At 36.5% G+C, this 27,436-nt stretch overlaps 1 protein-coding gene across 2 annotated transcripts; it reads right to left on the bottom strand.

Moving 5' to 3' along the window:
• Positions 1–240: 240 nt before the first annotated feature.
• Positions 241–27,436, bottom strand: SEH1L (SEH1 like nucleoporin). 2 transcript variants are annotated; one of them, XM_081149383.1, is made up of 9 exons: positions 26,731–27,436; positions 18,296–18,346; positions 15,693–15,839; positions 12,730–12,941; positions 10,394–10,492; positions 6,388–6,528; positions 5,315–5,472; positions 3,675–3,825; positions 241–2,697 (listed from the first exon to the last, which is right to left on the bottom strand). In XM_081149383.1, the coding sequence occupies exons 1-9, from the start codon at positions 26,839–26,841 to the stop codon at positions 2,685–2,687; spliced, it is 1,083 nt and encodes a 360-aa protein (XP_081005509.1). In that variant the 5' UTR covers positions 26,842–27,436; the 3' UTR covers positions 241–2,684. The 2 variants fall into 2 exon arrangements, with proteins under 2 accessions (XP_081005509.1, XP_081005510.1); XM_081149384.1 differs by having other exon boundaries at positions 757–1,042.

Below are 27,436 nucleotides of genomic sequence, written 5' to 3'. Positions count from 1 at the left end.
AGAGTCATTGATCGGCTGCCTCCTGCACACCCCCTACCGGGGATAGAACCGGAAACCAGGGCACGTCCCCTGATTGGGAATCAAACTCTGACCTCCTGGTTCATGGGTCAACGCTCAACGACTGAGCTATGGCGGTCGGGCTGTTTTATACATATATTTTCAGCAACATATTTTCAGGAGATAAAAGCTTTACCAACTATCAAACAGAATACATTCTATTTTTATAAGGCAACAGATTCATATATTTAAAATATATTTTATTAAATAATCTACTTGGAGAATAATTACAAAAGCTTTAAACAGCAATTATAAGTAGTAAAAACAAGTTCCTTTGTTTAATAAAAAGACCAAACAGTCCACATTATATTTTGCTGCTTTATACACAGGAATGATTTATTTTACAAACTGGTCAGTTTCAATATTAGCCTGTAAAATTAAAAAAGTTCTTAATATGTCTCAAAGGCAGAGTGAACTTTACAATGATATGCTTTCACATTAACCAGTATGACAAACCATAAGAAGCTTAATACCATGGTAACAATTCAAAATAAAATTTACAGAACAGGCACTTTGAAGTCAGCTACTGGGTATAATTCTCACAGATGAATGTTACTTGTACATATCTCAATTCATCAAAGGTTATCAACCAATGAAGAAATTTTCCTTTGATGCAGAAGCACAACACATTTAGGTTCCAAACACTGTGTTCTGGTTGTAATACATGCAAGACAGACCCTAAATTAGAAAAATGTTCTGAAAGAAAAATGAAGAAAAACAAATGCAGCCAGGAATGAAAGCATCTACAAGCACTCAAATAAAGCCTTTAAGTGTTAAGTCAGTGTTTTAAACACCTTCATTCTCAGGTAAGGGATTAAGAGGCCGAGACAGAGATTGTCTGCAAGGATGAGGATATTGGAGGTTGGCAGTGTCAGCATCACAAGAGTGCTCTACCAGAAGAGGAGGAGAAGGAGGAGGAGGGAGCTGGGCATAACTGGACCATCTTGATCCAGCCCCTGGGGAGTCCAGAAGGGGAAAAAAATACCTGAAACAATGAAGACAGGAACAAAACACCAAAACAAAACAAACAAAAAAAAACAGAAAAAGAAAAGAACGAAGAAGAAAAAAACAGAAGGAAAAGAGAAAAGTAGTAAATACAAAGAGGACCAAAGAGAGGGGGAAAAAATGCTGGAAAAAAAGCTTTAGTATAGTCATGCCAAACTAACAGAACATAATATTATGCAAAAATCAAGACCCTTACTTTAATCACACTTGCCTAAGCAAGTATAGAAACTTGAAAGAAAAAACTACAATCTGTTACACTTAAAATGTTAAAAATAATCATCAGCATGAATGTTACAAAAAAGACATTAATTTTATAATTTAAAACATTTTCTAACCTCTCAGACATTTGATGCTATCCTGTCAATTTACAAATCTAATAAGCTTTTTCTTTATTTTAAGTAACACTTCATTTGTCGTAGCAGCTGGCACACATTTCACACTTTTTTAATGTAAACATGATACTGAAAACCAATTCAAACATACTTTCACAAAGTATGGCCAGCTATTGCAACATATTTTCAAAGAAATAAAATCTTTGAATAATCTTAGTTGTTTTCCTGCAAATACTTAGAATAGTACAAAATTTTTAAAACTAAAAGGGCTCAAAGAATATGTCCTATCATTGTTATTCTGATATTTTATAACTTACCCATAATACTTATGCATTTTAGCAAACAGATTTATAGCTTTGTCATCAAGGTCACAGTTCTTTCTATAAGGATATGAACTACATTAAGCAGCCAACTAAATTAAAAAACTTCTGGAATAAGAAATGTGGAAGTTAATATGCATGCACAATTTCAGCAAAATTTTAACTGCTTCTCTTATAGTATGTTTCCAAATTTTGACTTGAAGGAAACTTTAAAACATGGAATCACACCATAAAAATATATAAGCACATATTAGAAACATTTATCTCTTTAGTGAATATGAATCGAAAACTTACAAAGGTGTTTTCATTTTACTACCAAATTATAAATGAAGCAATACCAAATATTTAATTTGGTTACAAACTGTACAGTTTACTTTCATTTTACTACTTCTCTCCCCCTTTACTAATATTTTTAAAATATTACAAAGAAATGACAGAGTTGTACTGAGTATCATGTTTAAACCAATTTTACAAAAGTTAAGCAAATTAGCACTCAAAACAATTTTTATGAAAAATACTTATTCAATCTTCAAATTAAAATTATAAAAATTCATCATTTTAGCTTACTGTTTTAGAAAATCAAAAGAAATAAGCCTACATTCTCCAAATGGAATAAAGTGGTATTTTCCCTCTTCCCAACTACCATAAGGATGGTAATAATCCTTTCCATTTTAAAGCCCATGTTTCAGGAGCATTTCAAAAAGTTATTTTGATGACAATGTCTCAACAAAAAGCCTCTCCATTTACATTTCAAAAGTTTCAAATACTGTCAATAAACTGGCTAATACAAAAAAATATTTATATACTGTATTTTTAGAAGCCTTTGGACTGCAATTAGTAGTAAGCAGGCTGCTGGTGTATCTTGGGAGAGGTCAAACGGCGCTGGGGATGGGGAAAAGGAGCTTGCTTTCCATTCCTGTGTGCATGCAACAAGCAGCAAAACAGCAAAGTTACTCCAGTTAGCAGGTACTCAGCTGTGCTTTCTGTTAAAGGACATAGTACAAATGAAGAAGGGGAAAGCATCACAGATCTCACACACATGGTTATTAGCACAATAAGAACAAAGATCAAAATTTCACAGTTCTTTACAAAAGAAAATATGCAATACGAGCAACAACCGAAAACTACATTTTGTGTGTTCTTTTTAATTTACACAAGTATCCTTTGCCTCAAGGAATCATCTTTATAACCTGATATCTATGGTAACCTGAAATTGTTTTCATGCAAACACTTAAACCACAAAATCAAATAACAAGACTTCTTTATAAAAATATAACAATATAAAAATAGTTGAGAAAATTTTAAATACAATTCTCTTGATTTCTTTAAGATGACAACAGGATAACCACAAGACAGTGTGTCAGGGCTGTGCTTTGGCGTTCCCTGAATATTCCAACTTATTCAAAAGGCATATGAAAGTAATTTACCATACAAATTCATATATTTGAAATCTGAATATGAAAACAACAGTATGACTCTTTAGATCATGTGAAACATTCTTAATTAAATAAGAATCTAAAATGTTAAATATTCTAAAAAAAAAATCAAGTACAAATTACCATTTCTTCTTATAATCTCCATTAGTTTTAAACAAACAAACAAAATTAACTTACTCTGTTCTACAAAGCCTTAATTAATGTACTTTATTTAAAATTTCAGTTTGACCAGATTCACTAACACACTAATAATCTATGACTAAAATCCTCAGTATTATCCCATCTTTCCTCTTCATCTAAACTTCAGAATACAATTTAGTTTATTTAATGGCCTCACAACCTACCTGTAAATATTATGAGTAAGGAAGCCAAATATAGAGCTAACAATGTGAGTTTTTTCTAGTGTCATAATTATGGGTGGATTTCTTACTTCAATCTTAAAATCCATGAAATAACACACCTTTAGTATGGCTACCAGAATGATTTAAAAAGAAAACTTATAATTTTTCAATAAAACAGCCTACCTGCCAGCAGAAGATCCATTTAATGAATTTTGAAGATTTGGGATATTTGGACCTAGGGAAGGATTTGGGTTTCCCTGCTGAGAACTCCCATTGACAGGGCTCCCATTACCTTTCAAAATACCAGTACACTTCCAATTGTCCATATAATTAGCTGAAAGGAAAATGTTCAAATACATTAACAAGACTAAAACCTATGCTCAAGGGCACAAATCTATGTTCATGTCCTTAAACTATAATTAAATAAACAAGTGTCCTATAGGCTATATTTCTCAGAATAAATGTTAAAGACATTTTAAAATACAAAACAACTTATCTTAATTTTAACAATTATTTTTTAAAGTCTTAAAAGAATTACTAATTTAAAAAATAAAGCTTTCATTACCCATTTCCCTTCCTCGAAGATAATTCTCTAAGCTGCCACATTATTACATTAAGTTAATATCAAGATAAAATCTTTATCTTCATTATAATAAATTTCAATTACATGTAAGCGTAGGGTAATAGAGTTGTCTTGGTTATGCAAGTACAAGTCACGTGGGAACCTAATGTCCTCAGAGATGGATGTAGGAAACAAAACCTTTCAGTTTGAGTGGCTTATCCAATATGGCCTAATTCTTTCAATGTAAAACTGGTCACTGGAGACAATGAGCCCAAGGAAACCCAAGTTAGGGAGCCTGCTGGGATAGACCTGGGTGGTCTCACTAAAGCCCAGACACAGGAAAGGGCATAAAGCCTGTGAAATCAAATTACACTGACTTAGCCAAACTGCATTTTGGAGAACAATAACTGCACAGGGTAAATGAACTAACCTATAATTTTTTGGACCCAAGGTATGGGAAATCACTGATTAGAGTGGTGCACAAACCAAAGGCACTTCTGCCCAATGGTTAAATATCTGTGCAAAAGTGCACACCACACGACAGCAACTACAGTGTCAACTAACAAGACCAGTCTCTCTCAGCATGGCATTTCTAAGAAACTTTTAGAATTAGTGGCTCTTGAATTTTGGGGAGACTGCAGATACTGGATTTTCTCCTATTAATAGCTGATTGGCTAAACCAATCATTTAAAAAAATAAGAGAGAACTCTAGTCCTATCCTGAGTTTGCACAAGTTACACATATAACAAATAGTATCTTGGAGATATTGCATATTCTGTTACAGTTACTTTTAGTTTTAAAAGTTGCTTTGTTCCACAGGGAAACTTAAAACAATTCAATTTGTCATTAACTGCTATGGACTAGGTAAACTGATAAAGGTACAAAATAACATAAATTAATATAGTACATAATTTAAAAGTAACTGTGAGCCCGGCCAGGCGTGGCTCAACGGTTGAGCATCAACCTAGGATCCAGACGATCGGGGTTCGATTCCCGGTCAGGGCACATGCCCGGGCTCGGTCCCCAGTCGGAGGCGTGCAGGAGGCAGCCGATCAATGACTCTCTCATCATTGATGTTTCTATCTCTCTCCTTCTCCTTTCCTCTCTCTGAAATCAATAAAGATATATTTAAAAAAATAAATAAAAAAAATAAAAGTAACTGTGGAAAGCTCTTTTTTTTTGCAAAATATTTAGAGTTTACATTTCTAAGTGAAATTCTAAAGCAGAGACATAAGGCAATAATTCTTCATTGAAACCTTACCTTTCCATAATCTTACGCAGCCATCATCGCCTGAAGATGCTAGTACTGTTCCTGTTATATTCCAACTCACTCGCCAAACCTGAGAATTATGGTTATCAAACTGAGCCACTATATGGATTTCAAATTTTGTTGGCCCACCAGAGGAAGTAAGTTCTTTCCTGTTAACAAAAAAATTTTCCTGAGGAATTCTGTAAAAAGGTTTACACATACATACAGATACACACACACACAAAACACACCTACCTAAACAAAAAAATGTTATAGTAATGTACATTCCCATACCCTCCCCCCATTAGCTCACTGGGCCATGTCACGTTCAATTGACTCCACAGTACCTGGCCTGATCCTACCACAAAAAAGATAATGAATGACTGTTTCATAGAAGATACAATAAAAGAGGATTTTATTCCCCCAAATTAGAGGAATACAATAGGTGAAATAATTTATTTTAAAGAAAAGCAGTAGGAGCCTGGCCAGGTGGCTCTGCTGGTTGGAGGGTCACCCTGTACACCAAAAAGTTGTGGGTTTGATCCCCAGTCAGGGCACGGGTACAGAAGGCAACCAATCATTTCCTCTCTCACATCGATATTTCTCTTCCTCCCCTTTCTTCCCTCTCTAAAATTAATAAACATAACCTCAGGTGAGGATTTTTTATTTTTTTTAAAAAGCAGTAAGAAGAGAAGAATAGGAGGAGGGAAGGAAAAAAGGAAAGAAAAAAATGACTGAAACTCACAATTCCAAAATTAAAGCTAAAAGGTTATTCATAAGAATATCTCAGTGCTAATTTAATTTTCCCTTGAACCACCACCTCTCATTCATTCAAACACTTATACTGTAGCAATTATATTCAGAGGATCTAATTCATTGTTAGTATCAGCCTGAATAAAACATACAGTAATTAAGAAAATATAAATCTCTCAAGTCCCCATCCCCCAAAATCATGTATGTATAGATGAAATGTTCATTAAAGAATACGTTCTTCAGATCACAGTTGCCTCTACATTCTCCTCCACAAATGAAAATAATCAAAAGTTATGAACACTTTCAAATTAGTAACTGTTTCAAAAACTCACCTCACAGGCTTTAACGTAAAAATTCTCACATCTTTGGTTGCTATGGCCAGAATGTGATAAGACCTTCCCAGGTTTGGAGCAAATGCTATATCATGGACAGGATCAGTGACTGTCATGAGGGTTTCAGCTTTTGCATATTTCCTAACAAAAAACAATTTACATTAAAAATTCCAGAAATAAAACATTTTTAAATCCACATGTTGACATACCTCAATTATTTTTATATTACTCACAATGAAGTAATCTTTACCTCTACAGTATGTAGTAAATATGTCCAAGTCCTAACCCCTGAAACTGAATGTGACCTAATTTGGAAAAAGGGTCTTTGCAGATATAATTAAAAATCTCGGATGCGAACATTGCCTGGATTTAGAGTAGGCCTTAAACCCAATGTTGAGTGTCCTTATAAAAGACAGAGGGGTAAGACAGAGACATAAAGAAGATAGACAAGTGAAGAAAGAGGTAGAGATTGGACTTAGCTGCCACACACCAAGGAACTCCTGGAGCCACTAGAAGCTTGAAAAGACAAGGAAGGATTTTAGAAGCACAGTCCTGACAACACCTTCATTTCAGATTTCTGAACTCCAGAAACCTAAGAATAAATTTGTTGTAAGTCACCACTTTGTAGTGATTTGTTACTGCAGCCCTAGGATACTTATATAACCTCCTGGGTTTCTTCTGTTGATTTTTTAAGTTTAGCTTAAAATATTTTAAGCAAAACTTATTTAAAATAAGATCCTATTAGCTATTAATATCTTTTTAAAGAAAAGGGTAATTGAATTTCTTAAGTATTTCAGTGGAAATAAAAAAGCTGGTAACAGACAGGAATTGAGGATTTTTAGTGGTGATAAAGCTATCTATACCAAAGTCTACTTTATCCTTACAAGTCTATTTTTGTATCTGCAAATAGAGAATAAGACAATGAAGGAGAAGGCATATCCGATTTTCCTATTATGTCTTTCTGTCTTCAACTGACTATCAGGGACAGAACTAAAGCACTGTGTGTTGGAGAGGTGGTTAGCTTTCCAGCACGCTCCTCTGAAATATAGGGTGAGGCAAAAGTAGGTTTACAGTTGTTTGTATGGAAAATAACAGCACAATTCATAAATACAAGAATAAACTGTGTTTTGCATACTCACAACTGTAAACCTACTTTTACCTCACCCTGTACTGGTGTTCCTAGCATTCTCTACTTGGCCTTCTTTTCATCCCAACATTCTTTCTGAAATCTCTCTCAGCTGGTTCGCACTTTGAGGTTCCCTCCTTGGCCTCTTCTCACCCTATATGATCACCCTGGACAATCTCATCTATATCCTTGCTTTACTATGTGGTCCTGACTCCTCTATTTGACCTTAGACTAGTCATTTTACTTTGTTGGTGTGACTTTCTACATTTGGGAAATGGTGCTAATATAAAAGCTACCTACCCTACCTATAAGATGGCTGTTAGCATTCAAATTTCATAAGATATGTGAAAGCGCCCTATAACCTATATAAATGCAGGACACCTATATGTATCATTATCAAGGCCAGGTCTGTCTTAATATTTTCATTCACCGATATAAAAATACACAATACCAGTTCATTTGATACTGTTTCCTATGTACTGAATGGTGTCACTTCTTACAAAAAGATCAACTCGGTATTAATAACTTAATGCTACATAGTCTATTATCACGTCCTCCATGTAACATGTTCAATCTATTAAAACCTGCAAACGACTCTTAACTCAAAGAACCAGACCCCCCAAAAAAACAAAAAAGAGCTGAACTCAAATGTCTAATAACTTCCTAAGTCAATCTCTCCCCACCCCCACCACAACACATGCAGACAGTGTTACCTACCCAGTGCCACTTCTCTGTCACACTAAATGCAGAAAATGCCAGGCACATGCTGACTCCCTTGCAGCTAAAGCCTGGACAAGTGACCCAATTCTGGACAACAGGACCCAATGAAAAAGGTGGCTAAGATGCTTCTAGAAAAGTTTTTCTCTTCCTAATACAAAAAGATTCATGAAAGGAAATGCCCTTCTTTATACCTGCATGGGAATCCTGGAACTCTTGTGATCCTAAAGAACTGAAACCAACACAACTAAGGATGACAGAAAAAAAAAAAGAAAAATACTAAGGCCCTTGACCTCATCACTGAGCAACTGAGCCACTTAACTAACTCCAGAACTTCTCCATAGCCAGGCTCTCTGTTATGTGAGGTAATACAGGAGATCCAGCCCCTAATCTATATATTTTCTCCTAGGTAAGAGACTCATACCTTTATCACTGGATTATTTTAAGTATTCAGGTACTTTCTATCTGCCCTGTATTTTCTTCCAGAACTAAATCCAAGTCCTTTATCCCTTTACTAAAATCTTATTTATAAAGTACTTTTTATTTTCCTATGTTTTAGAAATGGTCCACCTTTTAAGTTTTAGATTATTCACTCTGTTCAGCTAAGGTCGAAAGAAATTACTTTAAAAACATTAGGTCTTCATGAAGCCACTTTAAAATGTGCTATTAATGTGGTTCATAGCTTTGATAGCTTAAAAGGAGTTCTAAAGGAAAGTTTCTACATTCTAGAAGTGTGCTGGCCAATACAGTAGCCACTAGCCACATGTGCCTATTCAAAATTAAATTAATAAAAATTAACAAATTCAGTTTCTCAGTTGCAGTAGCCACATTTTAAGTTTCAATAGCTGCACATGGCTAATGGCTACTGCATCAGATGTGCAGGTATAAACCATTTCCACCATCACGGCAAGTTCTACTGGACAGCACCTTTGCAGACAGAGCCTCTATGAAGAAATCAAGACTCTAGGAAGGTAGACGGCAGGGATAAGAACCACTTTAAAACCCAAGTAGTAACATTCTGAATTGCAGAGCCCATAGAAATTATAATAGTCCTTCTCTTCTACTTCTGGCCCCACCCAATATCTGACTACTAGACCCAAGAATTTTGTCTAGCACATGTGAAGCCCAGCCAGTCACCTGGTGGGTGCGCTTTTCTCCTGTAAGACTGAGTATACCTTTGAGTACACAATGCTTATGGCTCTCAGAGGTGTTACAGATATTTCAACATGACCAAAATTAAAATTTTCTTCACATGCTGCTACACTCTACCCAAATCTGACCTATTTGCAGAATTTTTTATCTCAATAAATTACACACTATGCATTGAACTATTAAGCCAGAACCTTGGAAATCACCTTGATAGCTCTCCCCTTTTTCTTCACCTTCCACATCCAATCACCCACCAGATCCTACTGACACCAATTCTTAAATTATTCTCAAACTGTCCACTCCTCTCCATCCCCATTGCCACTACTCTATTTCAAAGCCACTATAATCTTCCCCCTGGACTATCATCACAGCACCCTAGCCCTAAATCCACTCACGTCACCTTCCAAAATACCTTCCACACCTACAGAAGAGTTAAACTATCGTTTGATCCTTTTATGCCCCAATTTAAAAATCTTTCATTGGCTTCATATTACCCTTAAAATAAAACCTAAACACTGAGCATGAGGTCTTGCAGATATAAGCCTTGCATATTTCTCACCACACTTCTCTGTGCTTATGTTCCAAACACAGTAAAAAATATATTGGCTCTCTTGTTCAGGGACCTTATCACATGCAGTTTTCTCCATCTGGAATTTTTTGCCCTCTTTGGCTAATTTCTACTCATCCTACAGGTTTGCTTTTGGGTAAACCTTCCTGGTCCACTCCCCCTGGGTGTAAACTCTTAACATCCTGATTCTCCTGGTTTATAAAATCCATCACCACTTTTTACTCTCTTGTTTGTTTTCCCTACAAGATGGTACATACTGGGAAATCAATTACCTTGTCCTCTGTATCATTCAATTTTATATTATCATAGTTTATCAGGACACAGCATATCATGGGAAATCAGCAAGTATGTAATAAATAATGTGTAATTCTGCTAATGAATAAAGGATAACATTTCAAATAATTACATGCAATTTGGAACAATACATAAACCAAAGTAGTACTGACCTGGTGTTTTCATTATATTCGAAAATCTGAACTTTGGCCATTGCATTTGGACTACTGTCATCACTTCCTACAGCTATCATGGGGGAATGAGCACGAGAGCTAGAAATGAAAAGTAAGAAATATTCCACGTAATGATTAAATTAACTATATTTAATTCAGAGAATTTTAAAAAACTGACATCAAGCAGCTCTAGAATCTACAAGTCTGCAAGACTGTGATTAAATCCCTGTCACACATTCAACACAGCATCACCTTGGGAGGGTGTGTCCTTGAGAATGTTCAACATGAGGACCAAGGATACCATCCTTTCGTATTGTTTTTACCACATTTTATTATAGCTGAGAAAGAAAATTGCTTTCTTTCAAATAAGAAAAGGTTTCAAACATTCAGTAGATTTTTTAAAAACCACCTACAAGGTCTTCAAATTTTTATTCCTGAAAGACCTGGTCATTAACTATGGAATGAAAAGTAACTCTATGGTTACTAAATTCACAGCAAAAAGATGTTAAGTGCTCTGTACAAAAAGAATAAACCCCTCAAGAAGGCATATTCCCATACTCCCCAAATGTCATTCTCTTCTCTAGACTTATTTTAAAAGGCAAAAAGATGAGCAATGAGAGAATGAACTCTACTGAACTCTAGGCTAAATCACTTATTTCTATTTAATTAAATATCTAATTACCCAGATCAATATCTACGTTTCTTTTGCCTCCCTCAACCAGATTAAGTAATATTTCAATGAACATGACACCCTTGTTTAATCTTTGACCTTGGTATGGCAATTTGCCAACTCATAAAGCTGAAAACAAAATGTAGTAATAAGAAAAAAACAAAAAATTTAGTTCTTTATTACTAAAGCTTGATTACTAAAGCTTCTGATAATGAATCAAGTTGCCTAATAAAAGAAAAGTACCAGGTAAACTGCAAAGTTCTATAGTAACAAAATAAAACAAGCTATTTATAATAGTTCAAATAGATTTAAATTCCATAGTAATTTCTATATCTCACTCTTTTTTTAATGTTCCACAAATATAACTCAGAAACATTCAAACACATGGAGATTAAATAGATTATTAAACAATAAATGAATCACCAATGAGACCAAGGCAGAAATCAAAAACATCCTGGAAATAAACAGAAACAAACACACAACAATCCAAAATCTATGGAACACAGTGAAAGCAGTCCTGAGAGGGAAGTTCATAGCATCACAGGCTACCTCAAGAAACAAGAAAAACATCAAATAAACAATCTAACCCTACAACTAAAAGAATTAGGAAGAGAACAATAAGAAAAGCCCAGAGTAAGTAGAAAGGAAATAAGAAAGATCAGAGCAGAAATAAATGACATAGAGACTAAAAAAAAACAAATACACACACACCAAAAAAAAAAGAATCAATGAAACCAAGGGCTGATTCTTTGAAAAGATAAACAACACTGATGAACCTTTAGCCAGGCTCACCAAGAAACAAAGAGAGAGGACCCAAGTAAATAAAATCAGAAATGAAAGAGAAGTAACAATTAACATCACAGAAATACAAGGATTCTAAGAAAATACTCTGAACAACTATATGCCAACAAACTGGACAACCTGAGCAATATGGACAAATTCCTGGAAACATACATTCTGCCAAAACTTAATCAGGAAGAATCAGAAAACCTAAATAGGCCCATAATAATTAATGAAATTGACAAAATAATAAAAAAAACTCCTAGCAAACAAAAGCCATGGACCAGATGACTTCATAGGTGCGTTTTACCAGACATTAACACCTATCCTCCTCAAACTATTCCAAAAAATTCAAGAAGAAGGAAGACTTCCAAGCTCTTTTTACAAAGCCAGCATTATACAAATTCCAAAACCAGATAAAAACACTACAAAGAAAATTATAGGCCAATATCCCTGATGAACATAGATGCTAAAATCCTGAAAAAAATATTAGCAAATCAAATCCAGCAATACATTAAAAAGATCATATACCATGGCCAAGTAGGATTTATTCCAGGGATGCAAGGATGGTTCAATACACCACATAAACAAAATGAAGGATAAAAAACACATAATCATATCAATAAACATAGAAAAAGCATTCGGCTTCGCTAACTGGAGCATAGTCCTGTGCACTAAAAGGTTGTGGGTTTGATCCCTGGTCAGGGCATGTACCAGAGGCAACCGGTAAATGTTTCTCTCTCACATCGATGGTTCTTTCTCTCTCTCCTCCTTCCTCTCTCTCTCTAAAAATCAATAAAAACATATTCTTGGGAGAGAATTTTAAAAAAATTACCAATTTGTTTTACTAGGATTAAATTATCAGAAGTTTGCTATGCAAGCTTACCTTGAAGGGTTCCATGAAATACAACTACAGCTTAGCTTACATGAGATCTCATGTTGCAGAGACCACTGACTGAGATTCATGACATCTGGTGCCTCATATATTCTTACTATACCATCCGCTGAACAGGTTGCTAACATAAGACCCATATGCTTAGGAGCAAATTTTACATCAGTAACAGATGTTCTGCTATCCACTAGCGTTGTCCTCTTAACCTGAAAAAGAAAAAATTAATTTAAATTATATACAGTAGTTCCCTTCTTATTTGTGTTTTTGCATTCTGTGGTTTCAGTTACCAGCAGTGAACCACAGTCCGAAAATATTAAATGGAAAATTCCAGGAATAAACAATTCATAAGTTTTAAATTGGGCACCATTCTAGTAGCAGAATGAAATCTCTCAGCGTCCAGCTCAGGACAGGGATCATCCTTTTATCCAGCATATCCACATCACTTCATCTCATCACGTAGGTGCTGTTTTATCTCACATCATCACAAAAAGAGTATAGTACAATGAGATATTTTGAGAGACCACATTCACAGAACTATTATTACAATGTATTGTTATAATTATTCTATTTTATTATTGTTGTTTATCTCTTGTTGTGCCTAATTTATAAGTTAAACTTTATCATATGCATGTATGTATAGGAAAAAGCATAGTATATATTGGGTTTGGTACTATCCAGTTTCAGGCATCCACTAGTGGTCTTGGAATGTATCTCCCATGGATAAAGGGAGACTACCATACCAAAAAATAAATAAAAAATGGATTGTACAATGGAAAGAATACAGGCTCTAAAATCACACAGAACTGCTGTTGTCATTTACTAGGATATATTATCTTGAATAAGTTATTTAAAACCTACCTGGCCTCAATGTTCTCCAAAGCACTTGGCAAAATACGACATAAACACCTGGCAATCAGTAACAAATTAGTGACCAATAATTAATTACTCTATTTAGGGCAGAAAAAAGTAGGCCTTAGAAGGCGTAACTATTAAGTTACGTAAGTGGACTGGTCACTAAACCATAAAATGTTAGAATTTTCATATACGTAGTTTTGTCATGCAAAGTATGCTACAAGCAGTAAATTAAATGAATTAAGATTCTTTAACAGTAAAATGGAAGACATGCAACTTCCTTCCTCAAGCATCACGTCAGTTAACCCTACTTGGACCATCACTATCCATTTTTAAGAGACAGCATGTAGTAGAGACCAAGAGAACAGTATAAAGCTGGCTTTGTGATAATTACAGAATTCCACGACAGCATTTATAAATTATTTTATGGCACCTAAATAAGATTATTTTTGACTGCAAACATCAATAAAATTTAGAAACCAACAGTTTACTATCTATGGTTATCAAAATACATCTTAAGGACAGTCAATATTAGTATTAAAAGAGTATTACATAAACTTCAAGGATACCATCTTTGCAAACTTTTGTCTACAAAAATCACTGAATAACACCAACACAAATACTAAAATATTAAATTTATTAATGACAATTAACTAAATATAAATAAATATACCTAAGTTCAAATAAAAATCCTTTATTTGGCACCACTCCCAAAGCCAGTCAAATTGTATACTAACTGATCCATCTCAGACCAACTGCTAGAAAAAGCACTTCTATAAATTTCCCTTCTTTCCTCCTAAGCAGTTGTTTGCCTTAGGGAAGCCTTAGTACAAAGGCCATGAGACCAACCCCTTCCATCATAAAAAAAGAATTGTAAAACAGTTTAAATAGCATTCAAGCTACAAACCTACAGTAATTAAAACAGTATGGTATTGGCATCAGCAGAGACATATAGACCAACAGAACAGAGTTCAGAAATAAACTCGCTATATATAATCAAGTGATTTTCAATGAGGGTGCCAAGACCATTCAATGGGGAAAGGAGTCTTTTCGACAAAAGGTGCTGAGAAGACTAGATACTAAATACAAAGGACTAGACCCTTACCTTAGACCATATACAAAAATTAACACAAAATGAATCAAAAACTAAAATGTAGGAATTGAAACTACAATATTCTTAAAAGAAAATTCTGAGGAAAGTGTTCATGACATTGGATTTGGCAATGATTTCTTGAGTATGACACCAAAAACAGAAAACAAAACAAAAAAATAGATAAACTGGACTTCATGAAAATTTCAAAATTTTGTGCATTGAAGGACACTACAAAGAGAGCGAAAAGGCAACTAACAGTTTGAGTCTTGCCTCTGAATTCTTTCTTAGCCAGAACTCAAGTACTGAGGTTGCTGAAAGGCGGTCTGGTCTGACCCCACCCACCTGATGCTGTTCTTTTTACATCCTTTTTAAGATGTGGAATATACCCAGAAGGATACACAAAAAACTTGTAATAGTGGTTGCCTCTAGAAAAATAACTGTATGGCCAGAAAAGAGGAAGTTCTCCATGTATACACTTGTCTGTACCTTTTGAATTTTATACCTGTGCCTGAATATCTTTTATGAAATATAAAGAGGGAAAAAACAAGAAAACATTGGAATGGGTTTTAAAAGCAATAGAGTTCAATTCTCTCACTTTACAGACACAAAACTTGAACAGCAAACACACTATGCCTAAATTCAAACACCCAATCAGGGAAGAGCTAGAGTTAAAGCAGAATCAGATGAAGAAGAGTATATACTGAAAGAAAGAAAAAGTAACCACAAAAGAGAAAAAACAATTTTTAAAGAATTTTAGTGTACTCTATGACAAAGCAAATACTCTGGATTCACCATTAAAGTTAAACAATGCCATGGGTACTCTTCTTAAGTACCATTTCAGGCCCAAGAAAAAAATGAGATAAATAGAAAAACGGGGAGAAAGAACAATGAAACTGGTAAACATAGAGGGGAGTGGTAACACCTTATGAAGTGCCTGAAGTGTTCTTGGAAAGCCTAATGCTCCTTGGATGCTCATGCCCCCACATTTCCCAAAAACCATGAAATACCTCACCCAATGACTCTGTCCTCGCAGTTTGTCATTTGATTCTCCTACTATTTCCTCCCATACAGCAGCTGTTCGGTCAAAAGAGCAGGAAGCCAAAACCTGTCCAAATTCAGGATGAGCCCATGTCACACGCCACACAGATCCACTATGTGTCTGAGGAATTAAAAACAAAAAACTGAGCTTATTCATTTCACACACATAAGGTTTTACTTAAGGAAACAGAATACAGATATTTTTACTTTCAGTAAGAGGAGGAAACTATTCAATTTAATATTTAAATAAAAAGATAAATTCTAAAACTTTTTAACTTAAGGATATTCTATATTTAGAATTGCAGCTTTCTGGAGTCAAGTTCTTCAAACATTTTACTAATAAAGAAAAATCAAGCTGGATAAAGTTGACCTCTTCTAGTGCTAATAGAGACCTGCTTCAGAGTTTAGCCTAAACAAGCTTTTAAACAGAGACTCTACCAGTCCACTAATTTTGCAAAATATATCTACAGGAAACATCCACCTAATAAATAAGATTAATCAAAAGTATTTGCTTCAAAAGCCTAATAGTATATAGACATATAGCAACAAAATACTTAAGTGATTCTGATGTCTGTCTAGACAATGGACTCTTCTAGGAAGAGAGGCAATGGGTGAGCAAATACAGAAAAGTCCAAATCCTTATATTCTGAGAAGATAATTTAAAGCTCAGTAGCAGTATTTTTGTTTTAAATATATCTTTATTGATTTCAGAGAGAGGAAGGGAGAGAGAGAGATAGAAACATCAATGATGAGATGGAGAGTCATTGATTGGCTGCCTCCTGCATGCCCCCCACTGAGGACAAGCCCACAGCCCTGGCATGTGCCCTGACAGGGACTGAACTTCGATCTCCTGGATCATAGGTCAATGCTTAACCACGTTGGCTGAGCAACGCTGGCTGAGCAGTAGCAGTATCTTTACAAGGGAAAAATTTCAAATTACTATTCTTCAACTCTTCACATTGATAAAAAAAAATAAAATTTAAAAAAAAACCAAAAAAACAGAAAGGTCTTAAAGAATTTCACATCTATAGACTTTCATTTGTGCTTTCCAGGAAAAATACTGTATGACAACAAACATCAGTCCACCCATCATGTTTACAAAATTTGTTTCATGCTTCTGCATATCTAACACTTTTACACTCAACAATCTCAGAACACTTTCATAATCTGTTAACTTCTACATAACAATATCATCACTCAAAGGTAAACCTTACACCCTTAGTTTTTATTCTTTGTTTTCTCTAGTTTTTTTCTTGTTTCACCTTTAATTTTTATTTATATAGGCTATTAAGTAAAAAGATATGCTAGGGCAGATGTTAAATGTCAGATTCCCAGTAAAGCACAATCTAACTGAAGAATAAAAATTGCACACAGATGTTCATCACAATAAATTAGTTAAGCAAAACAGAGTATAGTATTTATTGGTATGTTTATGTTTCTAAAAAGTCTTTGAAAACACTCCAAAGTACTTATGAAATATGCTGTGAAACTAAAAAGCAAAAAATAGGGATTTCCTTTTGGAATGATAAAGCTTTGGAACTTGACAGAAGTGACAGCTGTACAACGCTGTCAATAGGGTAACGCCACTGAACTGTTTACTTTAAAATAATACATTTCATGTTGTATGAATCTCACCTCAATTTAAAAAAGGGAAGCCCAGCCGGGTGTGGCTCAGCGGTTGAGCATCGACCTAGGATCCAGGAGATCAGTGTTCGATTCCCGGTCAGGGCACATGCCCAGGTTGTGAGCTGCAGCCGATCAATGACTCTCTCATCATTGATGTTTCTATCTCTCTCTCCCTCTCCTTTCCTCTCTCTGAAATCAATAAAGATATATTTATAAAAATTTTTTTAAAAGATTTAAAAAAAAATTAAAAAAGGAAGAGGGCAAAATATTTGGAAAGACACTTCACCAAAGATTTATGAATGGCAAATAAGCACATAAAAACTTAACATCTTTAGTCACTAAGGGCATATAAATCAAAGCCCAATCAGATACCACTTACACCGACTAAGATGGCTATAACCAAAAAAATAAATAAGAGAGAAAAAATATATCAAGTGTATGGGAGGATGGACAGAAACTGGAACCTTCACATATTTCTTGGTGGGAATATTAAATGGTGCAGGCACTTTGGAAAAGAGTTTGGCAGTTTCTTAGAATGTTAAAACATACAACCCAGACATTCCACTCCTCCATATCTACCTAAGAGAAATAAAATGTAGCCCAGCTGACATGGTTCAGTGGTTGAGCATGGACCCATGAACCAGGAGATTGTGGTTCTATTCCCAGTCAGGGCACATGCCTGAGTTACAGGCTCAATACCCAATAGGAGGCATGCAGGAAGCAGCTGATCAATGACTCATCGTTGATGTTCCTATCTCTCTTTCCCTCTCCCTTCCTCTCTTTGAAATCAATAAAAATATATTTTAAAAAAACAACAGTGAAAAATGTAAAATTCCTTTTTTAGGAAAAGAAGTATAAATTTTATAATTCTCCCAAAGCTGAACAGCAAGTCACTGATACTCCCAAATAGATAGTAAACAATTTTTTTTAATTATTGTAAAAAATACTAACCTTCCAGCTAGCAGTACAATGCCAATCTCCACTTTCACTTTTATCCCAAACCTATAAGAAATTAAAAGACAGATATTTTATACACAGAATTCCTAAAAATTAATATGAAAAACATTAAGATTATATCAGTATTAGGGCAAAGGTGGTGAATATGAATTCACAAGAGAATACAACCAATAAGCAAACATTCATCCACTCAAATATTTATTGAGAGCCTTAGATGTATCAGGCACTGGGCTAAGCACTTGGAGGGGTCAAGGAATCTGAGCTCTAATAGGTAATAAAGACTATTCCAATTACAGTCAAGTCTTATTATTCAAGGTGGTTATGGTCTCTATGTTCCCACAAACACTGAATTACCAAATACTGAACCATTGCTCCTAAGAAAAATAAAAGGTGAGATTCATAGGAGCTTCTGGTCACAACATTTTTCTTAACCAATCAATACACAACCTTGTTTTATGTGTGTATCTGTTTAAAGACATCTACTTAGTATATATTATTGATTCATTAACACTGAACTCAAAGCCAACATCACTATAACTCATACCTCAATGAAGTTTCCTCAAACACACACATTTTCTCCCTAGAGCACATCACAGCCTTTGTGCACCTAGGAACACTAGGCAGCACTTCGGCACTGTGCTTGGGCACCATTCTAGGCAGTGATGTCACCAATGAAAAGAACAAAAATATGAAAAATGTGATGATAAACAGACAATGAGAAGGACATGTTTACAGTATGAGAATCAAAATAAGAGGAGTGTCACCCTGTTGGACCTCAACTGGGAACTTGTAAAAGGAGCAACTCCAATTTTTTGCCCCTCTGCTCATGTCAGCAAAATAACAGTATTGATTTTGGGGTTAACATAAATTTTAGAGGGTAAACAAATTCACAAATACACAATCTGCAAATAATGAGAATCAACTATACATGTAACAAACAAAACCAAACTACTGAACCTTACCAACAACAAAAAATAAAGATTACAATAACAAGATGACATTTTAACCTGTTAAAATATGTAATAATAAACAGTATGGTGTCTCCTCAAAAACTAAAAATAGAAATACCATATGACCCAGCAATTTTACTCCTGGGCATATACCCAAAAAGTGTTAAAAGCAGGGTCTCACAGTGGTATCAGCATCATAGCAGAGTAAGAAGACCTCTTGGTCTCTCCCTTTGAGGTTCCAACAAATCAGACAACTATAATTCAACAAAGGAGTCCCTGCTTAACACACAAACATTTCTGAGAGATCCATTCACTGAGACATCTGCAGGTGGACATATGGAAGTGAGGAGTGGAGGAAAGGGATGGCAGCCCTCATTTGGCAGGCCAGAGAGGGGGGCAGAGGGCAGAGGTAGCATTCCAGCTTGAGTGGCCAGCACACACTGCAGCTGAGTCCAGTGACGGAGGCAAGAAGCAGTGCAAAGATGCGGGAGCTGCAAACTGACAGCCACCATTATCAGGTATATGCCCAGGAGTAAAAAAACAAAGCTGCATGAATCTCTCCCGGCTGTAGCTGAGAGGGTAGCAGTGGCACTGTCAGAATACAGCCTCACTTAGCAGCCTGGAGAAGGCCAAGAGGCAGAAGCAACATTCCAGCCTAAGTGGCTGATGGGCAGTGCAGCTAAATCCAGTTGAAAAAAACAAAGGCAGACTCTGGCAAACCTACCTCCTCTCGCCCACTCCTCCCCTACTCATTGTGAGGAAACCCAGTAGAGGCCGCTGGAACACCTTAGACAGTACAGTACAGATAGCAGCCTCTGTCTGTAGGGAAGCAGGGCTAAGAAATCACAGGCCTGAAGCCCCACCATCACATCCCACCATAGAAACAGTGCCCAGAGACAGAGGTGATCCAGTCACAGAGCACCATCTAGTGGAAAACCAAAGAAAGACCTCTACTTATCACCGCTACATTGTTAAAGCAAAACAGTATCTAAAAAGGATTTCGATTCTTCAATGCCTAGGCAGAGAAATAATCCATCAGATATCACAAATAAGCAAGGTAACAAGATAGCTCAGAAAGAAAATTAAAGTCTCCAGAAAACAAACTCAAAGACATGGGGGATTATGATTTAAATGACAGTGTATTTAAGATTGCAGTTCTGAAAAAATTCAACAAGATACAAGAAAACTCAGAAAGGAAGTTCAATGAGATCAGGAATAAGTCAATGAACAAAAGGAGTACTTTACCGAAGAGACTGAAACTATAATAAAGAATCAAACAGAAATTCTGGAGCTGAAGAACTGAATAAATAAGATGAAGAATGAATTAGAGAACTTAGGTAACAAAAGAGATGGAAAAAGAATTAGTGATCTCGAAGATGGAATTCTAGAAATGACTCAGGTGGAAGAACAGAGAGAAGTGAGAGTTTAAAAAAAAAAAAAAATGAAAGAACTCACAACAATTGTTTGACTCCATTAGAAAGAATAATATAAGAATAATGGGTAGGAAAAAAAATAATAATAATGGGTAGGTCAATGATGTGTTCTCATGTATTACCTGAATTAAAGGCTGATGTGTGGTAACACTAGCTCTAGAATTACGCTGAGACCTTGAGGAGGGGAAAAAAATGGGGATACCAGAAGGAGAAGGGAACAGAGTCTAATCTAACAAATAATCGATGAGAGCTTTCCAAATCTATGGAAAGAGATGGACCATCAAATCCAAGAAGCCAACAGAACACCTAAATATCTCAATCCAAAAAGACCTTCCCCAAAAATTCTTTCATTGTCAAATTTAATGACAAAGAAAGAATTCTCAAGGCAGCCAAGGAAGACTGTAACCTATAAAGGAAATCCCACTAGACTATCGTTTTTCTTTTTATCCCAGCAGAAACCTTACAAGCTAGGAGCAAGTAGAAAAAAAATATTCAAAATATTGAAAGACATAAATCAGCAGCCAAGAATATATATCCAGCAAAGTTATTCTTTAGATATGAAGGAGAAATAAAGGCTTTTTTCCACACAAACAAAAGCTTACAAAATTCACCACCACAAGACCTGCAGTACAAGAAATGTTGAAAGGAGCTCTTCTACCTGAAACAAAAGGACAAAAGAATACAAAAATGTGAGTAAGATCAAAACAAAGAGACAGAAGCAGGAAACTGCAACTTTATTTCAGAATAGCATATTAAACAATTATAACATAAAGGTTAAGAGGGATAAAGTATTTTTTAAAAGACTATAGCTTCTGCAATTTGAAAATAAACACACAGCGTAAAAAGGGATATGTGACAACAAAAACACGTAATGGCAGGACAAAAAGGATTGAACTTGCACAGGTGAACACACCCAAAAAGAAATTACAGACTGCTATCGCTGATAAACACAAATACAAAAATCCTAAACAAAATACTAGCAAATCGAACATAACAATACATTAAAAAGATAATATATCATGATCAAGTGGGATTCAGTACAGAGATGCAAACATGGTTCAACATACACAATCAATCAGTGTGATACACATTACGCCACATTAACAAAAGATAAAAATCATGTGATCATGAAGAGGGGCACAGGCACCCTGCGGCCTGACCTGAAGTCATCGGCTCTGCAGCTGCTGCCACCAGCGATACCGTGGCTAAAAATATATAATTAATTAATTAATGAAAATAAAATTTAAAAATCACATGATCATATCAATAGATGCAGAAAAATCATTTGACAAGATACAACATACATTTATGATTAAAAAACTCAATAAAATGGACAAAGAAGGAAAGTACCTCAACATAATAAAGGCCATATATGACAAACCCTCAGCTAATACACTCAATGGTGAAAAACTGAAAGGTTCTTCTCTAAGATCAGGAACAAAACAAGAATGCCTACTCTTGCCACTGTTATTCAACATAGTACTGGAAGTCCTAGCCAGAGCAATCAGGCAAAACAAAGAAAAACGCATCCGAAGTGGGAATGAAGAAGCAAAATCATGTAACTATTTGCAAATGCCATGATTCTACATATAGAAAAAACATAACACTCCACCAAAAGACTATTAAAAACAATACATAAATATAGTAAAGTTGCAGGATACAAAATCAATGTACAAAAGTCCACTGCCTTTCTATATACTAACAATGAAACATTAGGTAATAAAATAAACACTCCCATTTGCAACTGCAACAAAAAGAATAAAATTCCTAGGAATAATCTTAAGAAAGTGAACGACCTATCCACTGAAAACTATGAAACACTGTTGAAAGAAATGGAAGACACAAAGAAATAGAAAGATATTTCATTTTCATGGATTAGAAGTATTAACATAGCTAAAATGTCCATATTACCTCAAGCAATATATAGATTTAATGCAATCCCCAGCAAAATCCCAATGGTATTTTTCAAAGAAATAGGACCAAAAAATCCTCAAATTTGTATAGAACCACAAAAATCCCAAATAGCCAGAGCAATCCTGAGGAAAAAAAGAACAAAGCTGGAGATATCAAACTCCCTGAATTCAAAATATACTACAAAGCTACAATAATCAAAACAATATGATACTGGCAGAAAATGGACACACAAACCAGTAGAATGGCGTTGAGAGCCCAGAAATAAACCCACATGTACATGGACAACTAATTTTTAAAAATTCATCTTTATTGTTGAAAGTATAACAGATGTCCTTTTTCCCCCCATCATAGACAACTAATTTTTGAAAAAGGAGCCAAAAGCATACTAAGGATAAAGGAAAGCATTTTCAATAAATGGTGCTAGGAAAATTGGAAAGCCACATGCAAGAGAATATAACTAGACTGCCATCTGACACCATGTACAAAAATTAACTCAAAATGAACTCCGAATGAAGTAAAGACTTGAATATAAGACCTTAAACAATAAGATACATTGAAGAAAACACAAGTGTTACACTTATGGACCTTGGTCTCAAGAAGTTTTTGTGAAATTGACCCCAAAGGCAAGGGAAGTAAAAACAAAAATGAATGTGACTACATCAAATTAAAGAGCTTCTGCACAGAAAAAAAAACCATCAACAAAACAAAAAACCAACCAACTGAATAGGCAAAGATAATTTACAAATGATACCTCCAAAAAGGGGCTAATATCCAAAATATATAAAGACCTCAAACAACTCAATAAAACAATCCAATTAAAAAATAAGCAGAACAAAAATAAAAATTAAATTAAAAATAAAAATAAATAAATAAATAAGCAGAGGACCTAAGCACTTTTCCCAAGACATACAGATGCCCAACAGATATATGAAAAAATGCTCAACTTTAAGGAAAATGCAAACCAAAACTACAATGAGATACCACCTGTTAGAATGCCTACTATCAATAAGACAAGAAATAACAAGTGTTGGAGAGGATTTGGAAAAAAGGGAACCCTCATTCTCTGCTGGTGGGAATGTAAACTGGTACAGCCTCTATGGAAAACAGTATGTAGGTTCCTCAAAAAATAATAGAGCTACCATATGACCCAGCAATCCACTCTCTTCTGAGTATCTACCTGAAAATTTTGAAAACATTTATTTGTAAAGATATATATACCTCTACATTCACAGCAACATTATTCACAGTAGCCAAAGCATGGGAACATCGTAAAAGTGTCCTGCAACAGATAGCTGGATAAAGAAGATGTGATACATACATACAACAGAATACTACTCAGCCATAAGGAAAAATAAAATGCTGCCATTTGGAGGAACATGGATGGATCTTGAGAGTATCATGCTAAGCGAAATAAGTCAGACAAAAAAGGACATGAAACATATGATTTCACTCATATGTGGAATATAAAAAAGAAAGCAACAAGCGAACCAACAAAACAAACTCACAGGCACCAGGAAAGAGTATGATAGTTACCAGAGGGAAGGGAGTAAGGGGAGGAAAATGAGGGTGAAGGGGGTCAAATACATGGTGACAGGAGCGCCAGGACTTGGGTAGTGAGCACACAATGCAGAACACAGATGATGATGCATAGAACTGTACACTTAAAACTTACATAATGTTATCAAATTTATTGCCCCAATAAATTTAATTTAAAAAACAAATAATAAAAGGCAGAGTCTCAGAGAGATATTTGTACACCCACATTCATAGCAGCATCATTCACAATAGCTAAAATGTAGAAGCAGCCCAGGTCCATGAACAGATAAATAAGCAAAATGTGATATACACAATACATATAGAATAGCCTTAAAAAGGAAATTCTGACATATGCCACAACGTTCAAAGACATTACACTAAGTGAAATAATCCAGTTACAAAAAAGACAAATGTATGATTGCACTTACATGAGATACCTAGAGTAGTCAAATTCAGAGGCAAAAAGGTGGTTTCCAGGGGCTGGGGAATGGGGAGTTATTATTTAATGGGTATAGGGTTTCAGTTTTGCAAAATCAAAAAGTTCTGGAGGTGGATGACTACAGAAAGATATGAACGTACCTAATACCACTTACTGTACACTTAAAAATGGGTAAGATGGTAAATTTTATATTATCTATATTTTACCACATAAAAACACTTAAACAGAAAAAATGTAATGATAATGCCCAACATGAAAAATGATACTATCAAATCAATACTCTCACTGGCAATTTGCCAATTATTCTCAAATGCTTTTAAAATATTCACTATTTTCTTTACTGGAATGAGCCTAAGGAAATTACCCAAAATATATAAAAAGCTAAATTAATGAAGATCTTCATTGCAACACTAACAGACAAAACCTCCAATATGAAAGATCTACTAGATGATTCAGTAATAAGTGGATAAGAAAAAGAAAAAATGTAACTGCCTATACAATTAATATTTTGTTTGCCATTCATCCATCTACCTTTCTGCCATATTTACAACAGCAAAAATGTAGATGGAAGAATGGATAAACAAAATGTGGTGTATACATATAACAAAATATTATTCAATCTTAAATTCTGATACATGCTATTAATAGGAACCCTGAAAACATGTGAGATAAACCAGACATAAAAGGACAAATATTGTATGATTCCGTTTATATGAAGTACCCAGAACAGTCAAATTTACAGAGAAAGAGAATTAGAGGTGACCAGGGGCTGGGCGCAGAAGGGAAGAGGGAGTTGCTATGTACAGTGTCTGCTGAGGTTGAAGAAAAGCTCGGGAGATGTACAGAGGTGGTCATTGCACAATGTGAATGTTGTGCTTAACACCACTGAACTGTAAATGTACACTTTAAAATGATAAGTTTACCACACACAGAAAAATAATTTTAAAAAGTTATTCCAAACCGTTTACAAGTTATGTTTTATTATTCGATGGATTTGGTGGCACTACCCTTTTTCAAAAAGGAAAAGTAGTTATAACTTTGAGGGAATCACAGGTATCAAACTTGACTATGAAAAACAAGGAGTAAATAATGTCCTTCAGATTTCCAGTTATCTTGGCGTTGTCGAGAATGCAAATCATCCACACTTCAGCTTTCATCTTTTCAAGTCTATTACCATTTACCCTGTATCTCTGAGGTTCCTAAATCCCAAATATCATCCTCGTTCACAGAAATTCTGTTAGAGCGGTATCAAGAGCTTTACATGAACTTTAAGGAACACTCCAGCCCAGCCCAGCGCGGCTCAGCGGTTGAGCGTTGACCTAGGTAGGATCCAGGAGATCACGGTGTGATCCGGTCAGGGCACATGCCCGGGTTGCCGGCTCGATCCCCAGTCGGGGGCCTGCAGGAGGCAGCCGATCAATGATTCATCATTGATGTTTCTCTCTCTCTCCCTCTCTCCTTCCTCTCTCTGAAATCAATAAAGATATGTTAAGAAAAAAGAAACACTCCAATTACTAAATAGTAAGTAGAGAACTTCATTGGATGTAAATGGATTTTGTATTTTTCTTTCATCACGAAGCAAGGGGAGCCTCCCATCTGAACACAAGCCGCGAAACCTCCCCAGGTGAGGGATGAGGTACACTGAACTTGAGAACGCACCGCGAACTGACTGCCCTACAGGTTCCAAGGCACAGTCCTCTCACTGAACAAGCGTAGTAACTAAGTGCAGCTACAGACGGCAATCCGTGGACCGACAAACCCCTACTAAAAACTAAGCTGAGGAAGCTCCCTGGCTCGCGCCCACAAGGACCCGACCGAGCACTGGCGGGAAACCCGCGGGCTCGCAGTGTCGTCGCCCCCCCCCCGGCGGCGGGAGCGCGCAGGTGGCCAGGACACCCCCCCTCTGCGCAGACCCACCGCAGCACGGCCCCCTGGGGCGGCCCTGTCCCCAGCATCGGGAGCGAGGAGGGCGGGAGGTGGCCAGTCTGCCCGAGCCTGCCTGCCTCCCTGGGGTTCCAGGCCTCGTGCCCGGCGGCGCGCCTCAAAATCGGAAGTAGTTCCCTTTGTACGCGCCGGTGCCTCCGCACACACAGCGGGTCGCGCACGCTCCCACTCTCCTCCTTCCGGGATCGGCCCCGCCCGAAGGGTCGCGCGCACCTTGACGCTCTGGTCGCTGGAGCAGGTCGCCATCCGCCGCCCGTGGAAATCGAAAGAGACATCATGGATGAGGTCCTTATGGTCCGCCGCGATGCTGCGTGCCACAAACATGGCTTCCGCCAGGCCCGAGCCTTCTCCGTCTGCCCCTCCCGCCTCGGAAAAGGGCAGCCGCGGCGGCGCGCGGACCTCAGCCCACCTGGACCCCGCCGCCTGGACGCGCACGGTGCGTGCGGCCTGCGCGCCCCCGCGCCCCGCCCCTCATCCCGTCATGCCCCGGGAGGCAGCGGCGTGTGCGCCTGCGCCTCTGAAACGCGCCTCGGGGCGGACAGCCGCCGGCCTGAGGGCAGGCCTTCGCGGTGCTTTAAAGAAAGTGACGAGTACTCATTGTTAAGTGTGGACGTTAATAAAAATGAAAAAGTTAAAATACCATCCACAGTCCTCGATGTTGAGTCAGTTTCGGTCAACGTTCTGATTTGTTTCCCCCGAAACGGGGGCTGAGCGTTCGGAGCGAGCGGAGAAGACGGACGCGGATTCGGTCAGGAATGGAACTTGGCTGTGACAGCGGAAGAGCAAGAAAGAATGTAGGGATGGAGCCGGGACACGCGCGGTGGAGCCACACAGGGCCCCGAGGGGCAACTTAACTCGCCGACGAGAGGGGCAGGATCCGAAATGAATTGGAAGAACGACTCACCTGGAGCCAGAGTTC

The sequence above is a fragment of the Miniopterus schreibersii genome (assembly GCF_964146895.1).
Source record: "Miniopterus schreibersii genome assembly, chromosome: 10".
Taxonomy (NCBI): Eukaryota; Metazoa; Chordata; class Mammalia; order Chiroptera; family Miniopteridae; genus Miniopterus; species Miniopterus schreibersii.
This window is presented reverse-complemented; position numbering and strand designations above follow the sequence as displayed.

Coding starts and splice junctions, on each gene's coding strand:
- SEH1L (XM_081149384.1), bottom strand. CDS start 26,841: ATGTTTGTGGCACGCAGCATCGCGGCGGACCATAAGGACCTCATCCAT. Junction 10,493..12,729: donor ATTTCATGGAACCCTTCAAG/GTAAGCTTGCAT, acceptor TTTCATTTCTAG/CTCTCGTGCTCATTCCCCCA. Junction 6,529..10,393: donor GAATATAATGAAAACACCAG/GTCAGTACTACT, acceptor GTTTTTTGTTAG/GAAATATGCAAAAGCTGAAA.